We start from the raw sequence: 18,537 nt of genomic DNA, 5'->3' as shown, positions 1-18,537 counted from the left end.
GTAGGTGTCCTTCTGTCTAAAATGAATCTCTTGTAGACAGCAAATAGATGGGTCCTGCTTTTTTATCCAGTCTGAAACCCTGCACCTTTTGATGGGGTCATTAAGCCTGTTCACGTTCAAAGTTACTATTGAAAGATATGAGTTTAGTGTCATCATGATATCTATTCAGTCCTTGTTTTTGTGGATTGTTCCACTGAACTTTCTTAAAGGGGAATTTTAAGAGTCCCCCTTAACATTTCTTGCAGAGCTGGTTTGGAGGTCACATATTCTTTCAGTTCCTGCCTGTCTTTGAAGCTCTTTATCTCTCCTTCCATTTTGAATGAGAGCCTTGCTGGATAAAGTATTCTTGGTTGCATGTTCTTCTCATTTAGGACCCTGAATATATCCTGCCAGCCCTTTCTGGCCTGCCAGTTCTCTGTGGAGAGGTCTGCTGTTACCCTAATACTCCCCATAAAAGTCAGGGATTTCTTGTCTCTTGCTGCTTTAAGGATCTTCTCTTTATCTTTGGAAATTGCAAGCTTCACTATTAAATGTCGAGGTGTTGAATGGTTTTTATTGATTTTGGGGGGGATCTCTCTATTTCCTGGATCTAAATGCCTGTTTCCCTTCCCAGATTAGGAAAGTTTTCAGCTATGATTTGTTCAAATACATATTCTGGCCCTCTGTCCCTTTCGGCGCCCTCGGGAACCCCAATTAAACGTAGGTTTTTCTTCCTCAGGCTGTCGTTTATTTCCCTTAATCTGTCTTCATGGTCTTTTAATTGTCTCTTTTTTCCTCAGTTTCCCTCTTTGCCATCAACTTGTCTTCTATGTCACTCACTCGTTCTTCTACCTCGTTAACCCTCGTCGTTAGGACTTCTAGTTTGGATTGCATCTCATTCAATTGATTTTTAATTTCTGTCTGATTGGATCTAAATTCTGCAGTCATGAAGTCTCTTGAGTCCTTTATGCTTTTTTCTAGAGCCACCAGTAGCTGTATAATAGTGCTTCTGAATTGGCTTTCTGACATTGAATTGTAATCCAGATTTTGTAACTCTGTGGGAGAGAGGACTGTTTCTGATTCTTTCTTTTGAGGTAAGGTTTTTCTTCTAGTCATTTTGCTCAGTGCAGAGTAGCCAAAAACAAGTTGTATTGGGAAAAGGAGAAAGAGGAGAGAAAGAAGGAAAGAAAAAAGAAAAAAGGAAGAAAAAAAGGAAAAAAGAGAAAGAAAAAGAAAGGGAAAAAAAGGATAGGGGAAGCAATCAGAAATCAAAAAGAAAAAATAAAATAAAACACAGGGGAGTATCTTCTGTTTCTGTATACTTTAAGTCCCTTGACTTCCCCTGGAATTTGTCCTTCTAGCTGGTCTTCTGGGGGTGGGGCCTGTTGTGCTGATTTTCAGGTGTTAGCACTTGGGGGAGCTGCTCTGCCCCTGCCTGGTGCAGGGCTCAGTGGGGGTTGTTTACCCCGTGAGGCCCCTGGAGGAACAACCCCAGTGGCGGGGCCAGCTCTGGAAACCTGGATTCAGCTCCCACAGTAACTCCAGAGCTCTCCGTCTGCAGGGCCTGGAGGCTCCAGGGCGGGGCCGCTGATCTGCTCAGCTGGGGCAGGAGCGTCCTTGCTGTCCTGGGCCCTCCTGGCCTCTGCCTGTCCCGGGGGGAGGCCGGATCCTGGGCTGTGTCCCGGCGCCCTGTGCTCCAGGGCCAGCGCTGTTGGATTCCCGCTCCCGCCGCGCAGCCCCCTCCGCCGCCGCCCGAGCCCCCCCAGCTGCTCCGGTCCCCGCCATGTGCGCGCTGCAGCCCTTAGGGAGCTCGGCGCACTCTCCTGGGGCGCAGGTGTCTGTTAGTGTCCCAGGGAGCCTGAGGGCATCCCCGCCCTCCTGGGGTCCTGCTCTAACTCCCTGCGGGCGCCTTTCCACTCGGGGAGATTGGTGCAGCTCCTGCTTCTCTGGGCCGGGGCTCTCCTGTCCTGGGGACTCTCCCCTGGCCTTAGCCCGGCTCCTCGCGGGGCCCCTCCCCCTTGGATGCTTTTTGTTCCTTTATTTCTTTTTCCCCGTCTTCCTACCTTGATAGAAGCGCAAACTCTTCTCACTGTAGCATTCCAGCTGTTCTCTCTTTAAATCTCAGGCTGAATTCGTAGATTTTCAGGATGATTTGAAGGTTATCTAGGTTATTTGGTGGGGACAGGTGATTTGGGGACCCTACTTTTCCGCCATCTTGCCCCTCCTCTCTAGTCCTTGCTGATCTTATTTATAGTCATTTCAGTAGAGCTCTGGGAGGAAAGAGAAATATATATGTGCTTTAGTTCCTATTCTTGAACCAGAAACCCATCCTGATCCTTTATTTTTGTCATTATTGTATCATATGTGTTTCTGTTGTAACATATCACAAATCTCTTGTGTAGTGACATTAGATGAAAATATGCTGTTGAGAGCCTACACTTGCCCCCACCATGACTTTAGATGCTGAGCAAAATGTAAAATGAGTAATTTATAGCTCTGGCCCCTAAGAACAAACAAAGTTCCTAGTTGGAGGGAAAAAGAAATTCCACAAATGAAGCAATTGGAAAATAAAGCCAGTTGCCTCATAGTATCGTATAGACCTTTGATTCTTAATGGTATGTTAAGTTTATGAAAACAAGTGGGTATTCTTCTTATTGAATTTTTTAATTTTTGCGAAGAAGTGTGAGTATAGTAGTATACTCAAGAGTCTTTCTTGTATAGTAGTTTCCAAGAGTCTTTCTTGTTCTCTGATTTTCTTTTCTTCATAGAATCTTGTTTTATTTTATGGATGGTGTAATATCTCTCAAATTTTTGTGGGGGTACTAATTAGGAAGTGATGATGGTATGTTTTGTTTTTCAAAATCCAAGGTATTTCTGTTTTTTCCACAGTTTCTTCCCTTATTTTAGTCTTTCTTATTCATGCGGCAGGCTTTTCTAACTGGTCCTTGATAGTGCTTAGCTCGTGTTTAAGAGTTGAACTGTAGGGCAGCCCAGGTGGCTCAGCGGTTTAGCGCCGCCTTCAGTCCAGGGCCTGATCCTGGAGACCCAGGATTGAGTCCCGCGTCAGGCTCCATGCATGAAGCCTGCTTCTCCCTCTGCTTCTCTTGCTCTCTCTCTCTCTGTGTTTCTCATGAACAAATAAATCTTAAAAAAAAAAAAAAAAAAGTTGAACTGTAGAAAACTGACCAGTGATAGGAGGGTGAACTAGCCTTATGGTGATGAACAGCTAAACACCAGGATGAGGAGAGCTTTATGCTAGGTTCCTGGGGAGGCAACTCTTGTATTTCTTTACAGAAGAACCTTCCAGTTTTTGCCCTGGGAAAAGTACTGAGCTTTAGACAGAATAATGCCAGAGGGCAAGGGGATTCTGTTCTGCATATGACTGTTCCCTATATGAAGCCTAAACTCCAATTAGGCAGGCTTCATAATTGTCCTCTGAAAGTACTGTCCAGTCTTCCATGCCTTCCACGTATTTTCCCATTCCCATCAGGCCTGTTTATAACCTGCCTGTCTTTTAGGACTATCCAGAGCCCTACCTCTTCTAGATTTCATCCTAGCCCCATTACAACTCAATATCCAAAATTTGTTGTCCATGTCTCATTTTGAATATAATCATATGCTTATTCTGGGCAGAAACCATTTTTAAAAATAATCTTGGCAATTAGGATAAGCCTTGTACTGAATGGATATTCGGAATATTTGTATTACATGAATTAAGTACTGCTTTGCATTTGTGCCTGTCTCTATGCGGGACTGTTTGTTTATAAGTAATATTCTCTAACCTCCCAAAACTCGTAGCCCTAAAGTTGATTGCCTTTCTCTTTGAAAACATCTTCAACTCCTGGAGGTTGGATCTGTGCCTTAAGTTTTTTCTGTATCCTCCCAGCAACTTACACAGTTTTTTTTTTTTATGACAAGTAGGCTCTCAGTAAGATTTACTGAATGCCTGAGTTGTAGCAGGAGGGACTAACCCCAGTGTGATTATAATTTCAGGTGCCTGTGACATTTGATGATATCTCCATCTACTTTTCCACTCCGGAGTGGGAAAAATTGGAAGAATGGCAAAAAGAACTTTACAAGAATATCATGAAGGGCAACTACGAGTCTCTCATCTCCATGGGTGAGGCTAAGCTGTCACCTTTCTTTGATTGCTCCAAGGGGTGACCGCAGCTCCAAGGGGGCTTTGAACAGTCCCCTGTCCACCAGAAGTCCTCATTTTTACTCTATCATCACTTCACATTCTGGTCACGAGCAAAGATTTCCAGTTCACTCTTGCTAAATGGGAAATCATCATCTCTCCTTCTGCCAATTTGCAGGACAGAGAACACAGCTCAGGGTTCTGGGTGTGCCAGCGGGATGGTTTCTGTGGGTATCCTTCACTTTGAAAGGGTCTTGCTCTCGCCCTTGAAGCACACTGTTACTGTTACTCAGTGAAAGTAGCAGGCGGGCAGTGCTACAGTAGCACACATGCCATTCCCACACATTACCTCTCCTCTTACATGCTTTCCAGATAGATATTATCCACACAGGAAGTGAATGGTTGGGGCAAAGTGATAAAGATGCTGATAGAAATCCTCTGGGACCATGAACCTTAAAACCTACAGTTCAGCCTTAATGGCAGTTAATTAGTTGTCATCTTCATTGATCTCTTTGTCATACCCTCTTCGCTTTCTTCCTCTCCTAGATTATGCCATGAATCAACCTGATGTCTTATCTCAGATTCAGCCAGAAAGAGAACATACTACAGAGGACCAGGCAGGACCAGAGGAAAGTGAGATTCCCACAGACCCCAGTGAAGGTAAGTAGCAGAAGAAATTATCCACTGGCTATCTCCCTTTCCTGGTCAGAGACAGTGGCTCAGAACTGAGTAAGCAGGGCTTGAGACTCCTAGAGCTTCTCCATGCTAAAGCAGCTAGACTGAATGGATCCTCAAACATTTAAATAGGAGAGAGTACTTAGAGATTGCTGGTCCTTTACCTTCTTCCATCAGTACCATGCATCTGAGGGCTATTAATGATATTCCATGACAAAAGTTTTGAGATTTAATTATTTAGTAAGATAAACATGTCCTTAGATGGCAGGGAAAGCAGTTATGCTCATATGGGGGGAAGTGGCTTCAGTGAATGCACACACTGCTGTTCAGAAATGCTGGGGGTAGGGCAGCCTGAGTGGCTCAGTGGTTTAGGGCCACCTTCACCCCAGGGCGTGATCCTGGAGACCCGGGGTCAAGTCCCATGTCAGGCTCCCTGCATGGAGCCTGCTTCTCCCTCTGCCTGTGTCTCTGTCTTTGTCTCTGTCTCTCTCTCTCTCTCTCATGAATAAATAAATAAAATCTTAAAAAAGAAATGCTGGGGGCATTGGTTCCTCAGAGACACACTTAACCAAGCAGAGCCCAGTGATGCCTACCTGGGCAAAGTGGACTTTGCCTGGTTTGGGAGCCAACTATCATTAATGACCTCTCTTTAGTTTATTTGGTTGGTAGCTACTTGATATTGTGTGGGAAACACTGCTCACCCAAGTCTCGTTGTACTGTTTCTCTCAAGTCTTCCTTCTGCTATCAGAAAAAGCTCATCATTTTGTTCTTTGCTGGATAGAAAGCTCACAGAAAGTTCATCCTTCAGACAGCTCTATTAGATAAACTTTTCTTACAACCCATCCCCTCTCCCAAACACTGTCGTTTTTCTTCTAACATGTATTATGAAAATTTCCAAACAGAAAAGTTGGAATAATTTTGCAATGAACACCTAGATACCTAACCACCTAAATTCTACCACTAATATTTTACTCTACTTCGTTATCATGTATTTATCCATCTCTGAATCCCTGTGAATCCATCCTATTTTCAGTTCATTTCCAAATCAAGACATTAATATACTTCCCTATAAATAGTTCCATATGAATATCGTTAACCTAGAGTTTAATATTTTTTCTTTTTAGGTCAATTGAACATACAATGAACTGCTCAGATCTTAACATTCCCTGACTTACAAAGAATGCATGTGTCTGCCAAACATATTATTTTTTAAAGATAATTTTTTAGGGCAGCCCGGGTGGCTCAGCGGTTTAGTGCCACCTTCAGCCCATGGCATGATCCTGGAGACCCAGGATCAAGTCCCACATCGGGCTCTCTGCATGGAGCCTGCTTCTCCCTCTGCTTGTGTCTCTGCCTTTCTCTCTATGGCTCTCATGAATAAATAAATAAAATATATTTTTTAAAAAGATAATTTTTTAAAAGTTTTATTTATTTGAGAGAAAGAAAGCAAGAGACAGAGCATAAGCAGAGGGGGAGGGGCAGGGGCAGACAGAGGGAGAGAGAGGACAAGCAGACTCCCTTCTGACTAGGGAGCCCAACGTGGGGCTCTAGCTCAAAACTTTATGACCTGAGCTGAAGGCAAGCACTTAACTGACTGAGCGACCCAGGCACCCCTAAACATATTTTAAGAATGTGTGGGTGAGGGCAGTCCAGGTGGCTCAGTGGTTTAGCGCCACCTTCAACCCAGGGTGTGATCCTGGAGACCTGGGATAAAGTCCCACATCAGGCTCCCTGCATGGAGCCTGCTTCTCTGCCTGTGTCTGTGCCTCTCTCTCTCCCTGTGTCTCTCATGAATAAATAAACAATCTTAAAAAAAAAAAAAAAAAAAAGAATGTGGGTGATTGTATGAAGCAGTATAACAGGTTTAATTTGATTAACTTTGGGACGCCTGGGTGGCTCAGCAGTTGAGTATCTGCCTTTGGCTCAGGGCATGATCCTAGAGTCCCGGGATCGAGTCCCACATCAGGCCCCTGCATGGGACCTGCTTCTCCTTCTGTCGATGTCTCGGCCTCTCTTTCTGTGACTCTCATGACTAAATAAAATCTTTTAAAAATAATAATAATAATTTGATTAACTTTTATATCATAGATATAAATAATCTAAAATCATATCACAAAGATAGGTGACTTGATTATAGTAATTATTAGAAATTACTCCTTGGTTTACAATTAGTTATCTGAAAAAAAAAACAATTAGTTATCTGACATAGTTTTCAGCTAATATAAATCAGTGTGTCATTTTATTTGGGGGGACAAATGGCAGAGATGTAACTTGTTTTTGTTTGACATATGAAAGTTTCATTTAGCTGCCATCTTGACAGTTCAGTTTTACTGTGGCTTTTTTCTTTTACTTTTTTTTAATTTTTTTTTTTTTTTTTTTTTTTTTTTTTTTTTTTTACTGTGGTTTTTAAGACTCCCTTTGTGGTTGGTCAACCACATATGGCTTTTTTTGTTTGTTTGTTTGTTTGTTTTTAAGATTTTATTTATTTATTTATTCATGAGAGAGAGAGGCAGAGACACCCTGGGCTGAAGGCGGCACTAAAACGCTAAGCCACTGGGGCTGCTCCCAAATATGTTAATATATGTTAATATAATATAATATAATATAATATAATATAATATAATATAATATAATATAATATAAAATTAAAACAAGCAGTGTAAGCACTGAATTTCTTTAATGCTCTGGGTTGATTCTGTGTAGTTTTAGTTTACATGGCTCATTATCAGCCTAGATAGTTACTAGAACTTGAGGATAGGATTCAAATGATTTGGACTAATCAATATATAGCATTTTTAAAAAGATTTTATATACTTATTTGAGAGAGAGGGAGACAGCAGGAGGAGGAACAGAGGGAGAGGGACAGCAGACCTTGCGCTGAGGAAGGAGCCTGATGTGGGACTTGATCCCACAACTCCAAGATTATGACCTGAGCCAAAATCAAGAGTCAGACAGTTAACCAACTGAGCCACCTAGGGACTCCTATTTTATTTCTTTTTTTAAAAGATTTATTTATTTGAGAGACAGTGTGCGAGGATAGGAGGTGGGGGCAGGGGTAGGAGAAGGAAAGAGAGAATCTCAGGCAGATTCCCCACTGAGCACAGAGCCCAACACAAGGTGCAGTCTCACCTCCCTGAGATCACCACCTGAGCCAAAATCAAGAATTGGACACTAAATGGACTGTGCCATACAGGAGTCCCTCAGTACTTATTTTCTTTTAAAATATGCTCCAGGGGCACCTGGGTGGCTCAGTTGGTTAAGTGTCTGACTTTGGCTTATTAGGTCATGATCTCAGGATCCTGGGATCAAGCCCAAGTTGAGCTCTGGCTCAACAGGGAGCCTGTGTCTCCTCTCCCTCCCTTCCTGTTCTGTCTCTTGCTTTCTGTCTCTCAAATAAATAAAATCTTAAAAGTGAGTGTGTGTGTGTGTGTGTGTGTGTATGTGTGTACGCGTGTGCGCGCTCTAGGCTGTGCTGGGGGTCCCAAAGGCCACCTCCACATGTGGTCCTTCACTAGAAGGACACACAACATTCAAGATAAAGTTATGCTTAGGGTTAAGGTTTATTACAGCAAAAGGACACAGAGCCAAACTAGCAAAGATAAAAGTCGCACAGGCAAAGTCTGGATAACCTTCCCTAATCCTTTTACAGTACAGTCTCGCAAGACACATGCCGTTCCTCCAGCAGTGAGTTGTGATATGTGCAGAGTGTTGTCTCCCAGGGAAGCTCATGAAAGACTTAGCATCCAGGGGTTTCACTGTGAGCTGGTCACATAGCCATCCTTTGCCTCACAAATACCGAAATTCTGGACTCCCGGAAGGAAGACAGATGTTCAGCATAAACTGCACTGCACAGTTTAGGTCTGGTGAAGCAGTCCTGACATTTAGGGGAATTTTTCTATCAACAGAGGGATAGAAAGCTTACAGGCAGGCAGCCTGGGTGGCTCAGCGGTTTAGCACCGCCTTCAGTCCAGGGTCTGATCCTGGAGACCCGGGATCGAGTCCCGCGTTGGGCTCCCTGCATGGAGCTTGCTTCTCCCTCTGCTTGTGTCTCTGCCTCTCTCTCCCTGTGTCTCTCAGAATAAATAAATAAATAAAACCTAAAAAAAAAAAGAGAGAGAGAGAGAAAGCTCACAGGCAGTCCTTTTGGGAATAGGTGGTCTCAGACTACCTATCTTAGATTTTCTTTACCCTCAGACACATGAAAAAATCCTTATTCCTTTCAATGGAGAATAATAAACTGTCTGGTTATTAGAGGCCAAAACAGATTGTTCCACACAAATATTAGGCAGAGGTACTCATTTTAGGCCACTTTACTGATCTATATAATAAAATATATCTTTTCGATAGATTATTCTCCATTTAGGGTTCTTTTTTTTAGCTTTACCCCAAAGAATCTCTCTCTCTTTTTATTTTCTTCACTTTTCAGCAAGCAGCTTCACTTCTCTAAAACAACATCATATTTTCAAAAGTCAATTTTCGTATACCATGTAATTTGTTCTTAGGCCCCTGTGTGTTTATATTGGAATATTGATGTACTTTTAGAAACCTTAATTTTCTAAAGTACCATTGGATTTTATCCATATTTCTTATAAAGCCGATAATTTATTATTGTATTTCATTTTAGAGCTTTAGAAGAGCTGTGCATTTTAATTAAATACATAGTTTGAATGGGTAGAGTGGATTTGAGGATGGTAACTGTACCATGGGACACCCCTTCCTTTTTATGTCCAGATATCTGGGAATTAATTTTACATTCTGTCTTTATCACCATCATCTGAATCCGATGAAGGAAAAGAGAAATTATCATATCTCTTGAGGGAATAGTCATTGATGCCCACTGTCTTGGGTAAAATTGCATACAATTAGTGGAGAATAAAAAAAAAATTAGTGGAGAATAGCAGTGAATGAGAGAAGACAAAAATATAATCTTGAGATTTTCTGTAGTTCTTCTTTAATTGTATCACTAGGGCCAAGTACAGACCAGCTATGTGTGTGCAGCCACTATTTGGTCACTAATGGTTTGAATATTGATCTCCCAAGTTTTTAGAATTCTTTGGAGAAAAATTAGACCCAGGAAGTTCAAATGGAATAATTACTGAAAGTCCATTATCTTTGCCCTTCTTCTGGTTCAGAAGCCATGAATTCAAACCAAGATTGTAGAAGACTCCAAAACAAAGCAGATTCATTTCTAAATCTTGCAGTCCCAGGGAGACTTCATGGTCATTGTTTAAGGTGCATTGCCATGATGCCCTGTCTGCACCTGTTTTCTCTAGTCCAGCAAAGCCATCTTTTCCTAAACTAAATCAGTGATTAAGAGCATGTGATTTAAAAAAACAAACAAACAAAAAAAACAAACAAACATGTGATTAAGGCAATGCGATAACCCTTTTATTTTAGTTTATCCTATGTGAGAACAAGAATCATCCTGGGAATGATAAAACTTTAAGTTTTTTTTTTTTTTTAAGATTTTATTTTTTATTTATTCATGAGAGACACAGAGAGAGAGAGAGGCAGAGACACAGGCAGAGGGAGAAGCAGGCCTCATGCAGGGAGCCTGACGTGGGACTTGATTCCCGGTCTCCAGGTTCACGCCCTGGGCTGCAGACGGTGCTAAACCGCTGCGCCACCGGGGCTGCCCAAACTTTAAGGTTTTAACTTACTACACAAGTACTTAACACAGTCAGTCACCTGGCAACCTTTCAATCCCACACCTATTTCACAGAAAATTTCAAAAAAAGTTTTTATATTTTTACCAATGGTTGTTTCATGTCTTAGGTATTGTTTGTTGTCTGCTCAAAAAGTCCAATCTCAGGACCATTTTAACTTGGTTTAAAGAAAATTTCAAAAAAAATTTTTATATTTTTACCAATGATTGTTTCATTTCTCAGGTATTGTTTGTTGTCTGCTTAAAAAGTCCAATCTCAGGGATCCCTGGGTGGCGCAGCGGTTTGGCGCCTGCCTTTGGCCCAGGGCACGATCCTGGAGACCTGGGATCGAATCCCACGTCGGGCTCTCCCGGTGCATGGAGCCTGCTTCTCCTTCTGCCTGTGTCTCTGCCTCTCTCTCTCTCTCTCTCTCTCTCTATCATAAATTAAAAAAAAAAAAAAAGTCCAATCTCAGGACCATTTTAACTTCGTTTATAATACCTTTATACATATCTCAGAACCTCAAGGTTCCAGCTTCTTTTCAGACAGCATGAGTCCTTACCCTGTTTAAAACACACACATAGGGACGCCCGGGTGGCTCAGTGGTTGAGTGTCTGCCTTCGGCCCAGGGCATGATCCTGGAGTTCCAGGATCGAGTCCCATGTCAGGCTCCCTGCATGGAGCCTGCTTCTCCCTCTGTCTGTATCTCTGCCTCTCTTTCTGGGTCTCTCATGAATAAATAAATAAATAAAATCTTTAAAAAAATTTTAAAAAATAAACACAAAAATCAGATTTCCTCATGGTTAAACTAACATTCAACCAGTGTAGACATTAAATTTTTATATTGTGATCAGTTTTTCTATTTTTTTTTTAAGATTTTATTTATTTATTCATAGAGAGGGAGAGAGAGGCAGAGACACAGGCAGAGGGAGAAGCAGGTATCATACAGAGAGCCTGACGTGGGACTCGATCCAAGGTCTCCAGGATCACGCCCTAGTTCTGCAGGCGGCACTAAACTGCTGCACCACTAGGGCTGCCCTCTTTTTTTTTTTTTTTTTTTTAAGATTTTTACTTATTTTAGAGAGAGAGCTAGAGCAGGGGTAGGGGCAGAGGGAGAGGGAGAGAATCTCAAGCAGACTCCCCACTGAGCATAGACCCTCCTACAGGAGGCTTTATCTCATGACCCTGAGGTCATGACCTGAGCCAAAACCAAGAGTCGAAACCCACTGAGCCACCCAGGCGCCCCTCAGCTTTTCTATTTTTAACTTCCTCTCAAACTTAGAACCTCAGCATTTTTCCATTTCCTCCTACTTGACTAGTATTCAGTTTTTCCCTGTCCTCTGGCATTTTCCAAAGCCTGCTGCCGGCATGAACCCATAATTTTACTTTTATTCTATGTTTAAGTATCCACTGTTGGGATTTCTTAGGCCTGTGAAGAATGTGCTTTTGGAGCTGTTGTGGTGGCCTGGCCAGCAGTTGCCATATAGTCACCATGCAGGTATCTCTATCAGGCCATCACAGTATTCAAGTTCTCCTGCTCCTTTCATTTCACATCCAAAAGGTTCTCAGGCTGTACTGCCACCACTCCCACCAAATTATAGTAGACACTACAATATTCTGTGTGTTCTATGACAGTGCCAACACCCAGTTACTTAATAAAATCAAAATTTCCTTAGTTACACTAATCTAGTTAAATGACCATAGGAACTTTTAGCACTTTTAGGAACTTTTTTTTTTTTTTTTTAGCAGCATCATTATTAATGATGGGGTTAGCTTCCTGGGATTTCCCAAGTTCAGTGAAGATATACTTAGCCAGTGGGTTCTAATACCAACAGCCGCTTACATTTCTGGAGAACTGGGTTTTTTTTTTTTACCCTTCCATAGCTTTTATGATTGGCTGCTGATTAATGTAACAAAAGATTGGAAAGAATCCAAATTCCCATCAATAGGGCACTCTTGAATAAACAATGGTACCGCTACATAGTACAGCTATAAAAAGGAATGAGAAAGATCTCTGTAAAAAAAAAAAAGAAAGAAAGATCTCTGTATACTGTTATATGCAGATGCCCAGAATATATTGTCAAGTAAAAAATTGGAGTCCAGAACAGTTTGAGTAGTATGCCATATAAAGAGGGATAAAAGTGAAGATGTATATATATTCGCTTGTATTTTCACAAAGAAACAATGAAAGATTAACACAAAAACCGGGATGCCTGGGTGGCTCAGCAGTTGGGTGTCTGCCTTTGGCTTAGGGCGTGATCCTAAAGTCCCGGGATCAAGTCCCACATTGGGCCTCCTGCGTGGAGCCTGCTTCTACCTCTACCTATGTCTCTGCCTCTCTCTGTGTGTCTCTCATGAATAAATAAAATCTTAAAAAAAAAAAAAATCAGTGATGTCTGGGCGGCTCAATGGTTGAGTGTCTGCCTTAGGCTCAGGGCATAATCCTGGGATCAGGGATCGAGTCCCATGTCAGGCTCCCTTCATGGAGCCTGCTTCTCCCTCTGCCTGTGTTTCTGCCTCTGTCTCTCTCTGTGTCTCTCATGAATAAATAAATAAATCTTTAATAAATAAAAAAATATCAGGCTGAAATAATTAAACTGTATATATGTGTGTAACATAAATACATAGATTTCTTCCAAGTGACTAAAACATAATATTTTAAGTATATATCCCTAGAGGAAGTTTTTTTTTTTTTTTTCCTAGAGGAAGTATTTTAACTATATATCCCTAGAGAGGATATATCCTTAAGCCTAAAAGAAGCACAAAATAATCTTAGATTGAGTCCATATTTTTGTTTATAATATTGGTATTATTTTGACACAAGTATTCAAATAAAGCTATATTAATGTCGGGCAGCCTGGGTGGCTCAGTGGATTAGCGTCGCCTTTGGCCCAGGGTGTGATCCTGGAGTCCAGGGATTGAGTCCCACATCGGGTTCCCTGCATGGAGCCTGCTTCTCCCTCTGCCTGTGTCTCTGCCTCTCTCTTTCTTGGTCTCTCGTGAATAAATAAATAAAATCCTTTAAAAAAAATTGTATTAATGTCATCAGGAACCAAACTTGTTACGGTAAGGGAGAAAAGATACAACTATAACATCAAAGGATTTAATTAAAACCCTGTAATCTTAAATATGAATCGTAAATATTAGTATAAAGTCATGATACTTTTTCTAAAAGGTATGTATTTTAATAGCCCTGTCCATGGAAAAGAGGTAGAAGCAACAACAACCTATGAGCAGTTGGCATCCTTATCATCCAGATTGCAGTCTCTAAATTCCATTTCTCAGATCAGTGATTGTATGCATGGAACAGGAAATGTACAAGATGGGGATCCCTGGGTGGCTCAGCAGTTTGGCGCCTGCCTTCGGCCCAGGGCATGATCCTGGAGTCCCAGGATCAAGTCTCGTGTCAGGCTCCTTGCATGGAGCCTGCTTCTCCCTCTGGCTGTGTCTCTGCCTCTCTCTGTCTTTCATGAATGAATGAATAAAATCTTAAAAAAAAAAAAATGTACAAGATGAACCTGGGATAGTCAGTCACACCAGAAATAAAGGAAACTAGATTTTGATGATGTGAAAAGACATAGAACTTCTCTGAAGAAGCTCCTGCTGGCCAAAGAAGGGACAATTTGAGCAATGGACTGAAACATGCTTTGGCTTCTTAATGATAAACCAAAAAAAAAAAAAGTCAAAATCACTTGAATGACACTTGGAGGTTTCTAGAGCACTAACTCCTTCAGGAAATTGATGAAGAGGGGCAATTAAGTATTTTAAGTCTTATAGTGAGGATTCCTGGGTGGCTTAGCGGTTTAGCACCTGCCTTGAGCCCGGGGTGTGATCCTGGGGTCCTGGGATCGGTCCCGCATTGGGCTCCCCTGCATGGAGCTTGCTTCTCCCTCTGCCTGTGTCTCTCATGAATAAATAAATAAAATCTTTAAAAAATAAATAAATAAAAGTCTTATAGTTTTGATGAATAGAAAGTTCATCCTCTGGATATCTCCTTAAACCCAGTCTGTCTCCACCTGCTTTTCTCTTTATTTATTTTTTTTTTAAGATTTTTTTTATTCATTCATGATAGGCATAGAGAGAGAAAGAGAGAGAGAGGCAGAGACACAGGCAGTGGGAGAAGCAGGCTCCATGCCCAGAGCCCAACGCGGGACTCGATCCCGGATCTTCCAGGATCATGCCCTGGGCCAAAGGCAGGTGCTGAACTGCTGAGCCACCCAGGGATCCCCCTGCTTTTCTCTTTATATATGTGTGTGGGTATAAAATATGAGGGAAAAGAAAGATACAGTAGGACTATGTTTAATACATTTCATCCTGTAGTTTAGGGAGTTGGAAAGGCAACCTGCCCCACAGGCTAAAGCCTGTGTCTTCCCAGTCTCACTGCATAACCTGACCACCTTCTGGGCTTCAGTCTTCTCCAACCTCATATTTCTGCTGGCACACCTTCAGATTTCAGGGGTCTCTAACAGTGAGTTCTGCTTATTTGCTACACATAAACCCAGAGCCTACCTACAAGGCTTTTTTGAGAAATAATATAGTTAGAATTTACTGTCTGCACCTTGTCAGCTTGTCAGCTTGTCCCTTTAGGCCACAAAAGAAAGGCCATCTAAGCCTTGGCTGGGCTAGCACACACAGCTGTTTCTGTGCTGACCAAATGAGCCATGTTATGTGCACAGCCTTTAGAGGCTGTTCTTTTTTCTTTCTAGAACAATACCCCCCCCCCTTCCAGGCCTAAGGGACTCACAAAGACTATTCTCCCCACTCCTGGGGGTTCAGGAAACAATGAGCTGTATCCTTTAATAGGCAGAAGTAGTATGATCTTTTAGAGCCCGGAAACCTGAAAAGTATATTTCTGAGGAGTCCGACCTGTGTTTAAATGGACCTGACTTTGTACTTCTGGGATTATGTTTTTTAATTAACCTCTAAGAAAAACTTTTTTGGTCAATCTTGGTTTCTTCTGCTTTTTTCCTGCTATGTTTTGTTTTATTTTATTTTATTTTATTTATTTATTTATTTATTTATTTATTTATTTATTTATTTATTTATTTAAATTATTTATTTATGATAGGCACACAGTGAGAGAGAGAGGCAGAGACACAGACAGAGGGAAAAGCAGGCTCCATGCACCGGGAGCCTGACGTGGGATTCGATTCCGGGTCTCCAGGATCGTGCCCCGGGCCAAAGGCAGGCGCCAAACCGCTGCGCCACCCAGGGATCCCTCCTGCTATGTTTTAAAGCAAACATTTGATAATATGGCATTTTACCATAAATATTTCCTTACTGACAATGTATTTAACCCTCTGAGGGCCCTCTCTACCTAAATGGAGAAAATATTCCCTGCTTCATTATTTCATTTAAAAAAAAGCTATGAAAAAAATTAATAAAATAAAAATTTAAAAAGCTGTGAAAGTAAAAACATTTCGGGGGATCCCTGGGTGGCGCAGCGGTTTGGTGCCTGCCTTTGGCCCGGGGCGCGATCCTGGAGACCCGGGATCGAATCCCACATCGGGCTCCCGGTGCATGGAGCCTGCTTCTCCCTCTGCCTGTGTCTCTGCCTCTCTCTCTCTGTAACTATCATGAATAAATAAATAAAATCTTTAAAAAAAAAAAAAAAAAACATTTCGGAAGTAAGAGTGCTAACAAAATGGAAGGCACTGCTGATTCTAGATTTATGTCAGGGCATTGTCCTCTCCAAAATAAAACCTATGAGCTGTTTTATTTTTTTTTTAAGATTTTATTTATTGGGATCCCTGGGTGGTGCAGCGATTTGGCGCCTGCCTTTGGCCCAGGGCGTGATCCTGGAGACCCGGGATCGAATCCCACATCGGGCTCCAGGTGCATGGAGCCTGCTTCTCTCTCTGCCTGTGTCTCTGCCTCTCTCTCTCTCTCTCTCTCTCTCTCTGTGACTATCATAAATAAAAAATTAAAAAAAAAGATTTTATTTATTTATTCATGATAGACATAGAGAGAGAGAGAGAGACAGAGAGAGAGAGGCAGAGACACAGGCAGAGGGAGAAGCAGGCTCCATGCCAGGAGCCCGACGCAGGACTCCATCCCGGGACTCCAGGATCATGCCCTGGACGAAGGTTCAGCAGTTTGGTGCCTGCCTTTGGCCCAGGGCACGATCCTGGAGTCCCGGGATCGAGTCCCGCGTCGGGCTCCCGGCATGGAGCCTGCTTCTCCCTCTGTCTGTGTCTCTGCCTCTCTCTCTCTCTGTTTATCATAAATAAATAAATAAATCTTAAAAAAATAAAAATGAAATAAAAATAAAATAAAATGAAAACAGTGAGGGATGCCTCAGCAGTTGAGCGTCTGCCTTTGGCTCAGGGTGTGATCCCAGTCTGGGGATTGAGTCCCGAATCGGGCTCCCTGTGAGGAGTCTGCTTCTCCCTCTGCCTATGTCTCTGCCTCTCTCTCTATGTCTCATGAATAAATAAAATCTTTAAAAATAAGAAAAATTTTAAATAAAATGTAAACAGTGAATCAAGTAGAATATATCATATAAAAATACATAAATTAGGCTTCATTTTGAACTGGTTCTCTAGATGTGGTATGCTTTTTCTTTTTTTTTTTTTTTTTTTAAGACTGGTTCAGTTTTGGTTTTGTAGTTAGAAATATTTGGGCAAGACTATTCAACAAGCTAACACAATCATTTTCACTTTCTGAGTCAAGCCCTTAAGGTCATTCTCTTTTTTCCCCCAAATAGAGCCTGGCATTTCAACATCAGATATTCTGTCTTGGATCAAACAAGAGGAAGAGCCCCAGGTTGGGGCCCCACAGGAGACCAAGGACAGTGACATGCACAAGGGCACCTATGCTGGTGAGTGAGGAATGGGAGATGCTCACACCCAGCACACATTTAAGCCATGACTCACAGAGGACGCGACAGATGAGAGGGGATGTAGAGGCAAGAAGTGGAAGAAGAATGGGGAAAGGGGAGAAAAGACATGCTCAAGTAAGTTAGAGATGAAAATGAAATAAAAAAAAAAAGAAAATGAAATCAAACTAAGGATGAATTTTTAAGTGAGAAAACACATTCTTTTTACGTGTAAAGACAAAGTAGATTTGTTAGAGGAGGAAAAATAAGTGCGCACAGGGTGCTCAAAGCATAAGAATGGAGACAGACAGAAGCATTTGAGGATCATGTAGAAAGGACAGAACAGAAATAGGAGGAGACAAGCCGTAGTGACAGGAGTGTCCTTGGAGAGGCGAGAATGTTGACAAGAGCTCTCCCTCAGGACAAACAGTGGTGGCAGAAGAAGCAAAGAGCTTCCTTCCAAAATCCTTAGCACCTTCTATATTTTGCCATCTGAATTGTAGAAGAGACGCTTAAGGCCTGAAGGAACCCAGTCATTTATATGACTTAATGCAACCTATTTTTTTTTTAAAGATTTTATTTATTTATTCATTCATAGAGATGCAGAAAGAGAGAGAGTAGCAGAGACACAGGCAGAGGGAGAAGCAGGCTCCACGCAGAGAGCCTGACGTGGGACTCGATCCAGGGTCTCCAGGATCACGCCCTGGGCTGCAGGCGGTGCTAAACCGCTGCACCACCGGGGCTGCCCAATGCAACCTATTTTTAAACATCTTCTATTCCCTGTGTTCTTTTAGACTCTAGGAAACAGAAATAAAAAATAACCATTTCTGCTCCTCGGGATATTTATATCGGGCACACATGCATCAGTACTGGGCATGCCTACTGTTAACTCTCCAGGGTGAGTGGGATGGGCAACTTCTATAAAGGAAATGAGGGGTTTAGAGAACATACATATGTCAGTTTTAGCTTAGGTGTCTAGATAAGGCCCACAGCAGACTGTGGAGCCAGAATTGAGCCTGACAAGACTCGTGTGATAAGGTTGGGCATAATTTGGGAAGATGGCAAGAGAGGGGTTCAGGCTGCAAAGAGGGAGGTGCAGAATGAGCAGAGACACAGAGGCAGAAACACAGACTTGATTTTCAGGGAAAGTGAAGAGAGCTATCAGAAAGGATTCATCTAGCAGACTGAAGAGGAATAGGAGTACATGAATGTGTAATTTTAGGCCCTGTCACAAAAGGCCACAGAATCAAAGTCCGGGAGCAGAGGAGAGACCTAATGGAAGT

At 42.1% G+C, this 18,537-nt stretch overlaps 1 protein-coding gene across 1 annotated transcript in view; it reads left to right on the top strand.

Annotated features, from left to right (window-relative positions):
* ZNF398 (zinc finger protein 398) overlaps positions 1–18,537 on the top strand; it is a 37,593-nt gene that overhangs the window by 14,715 nt on the left and 4,341 nt on the right. The window contains exons 3-5 of the mRNA XM_072818986.1: positions 3,973–4,099; positions 4,664–4,777; positions 17,144–17,257. Of these exons, the coding sequence (XP_072675087.1) occupies positions 3,973–4,099; positions 4,664–4,777; positions 17,144–17,257 (355 nt within the window). The remainder of the gene's footprint in view (positions 1–3,972; positions 4,100–4,663; positions 4,778–17,143; positions 17,258–18,537) is intronic.

The sequence above is a fragment of the Canis lupus genome, assembly GCF_048164855.1.
Source record: "Canis lupus baileyi chromosome 15 unlocalized genomic scaffold, mCanLup2.hap1 SUPER_15_unloc_1, whole genome shotgun sequence".
In the NCBI taxonomy this organism is placed as follows: domain Eukaryota; kingdom Metazoa; phylum Chordata; class Mammalia; order Carnivora; family Canidae; genus Canis; species Canis lupus.
The sequence above is the reverse complement of the archived record's forward strand: the minus strand, read 5'-3'. Positions and strand labels throughout refer to the sequence as shown.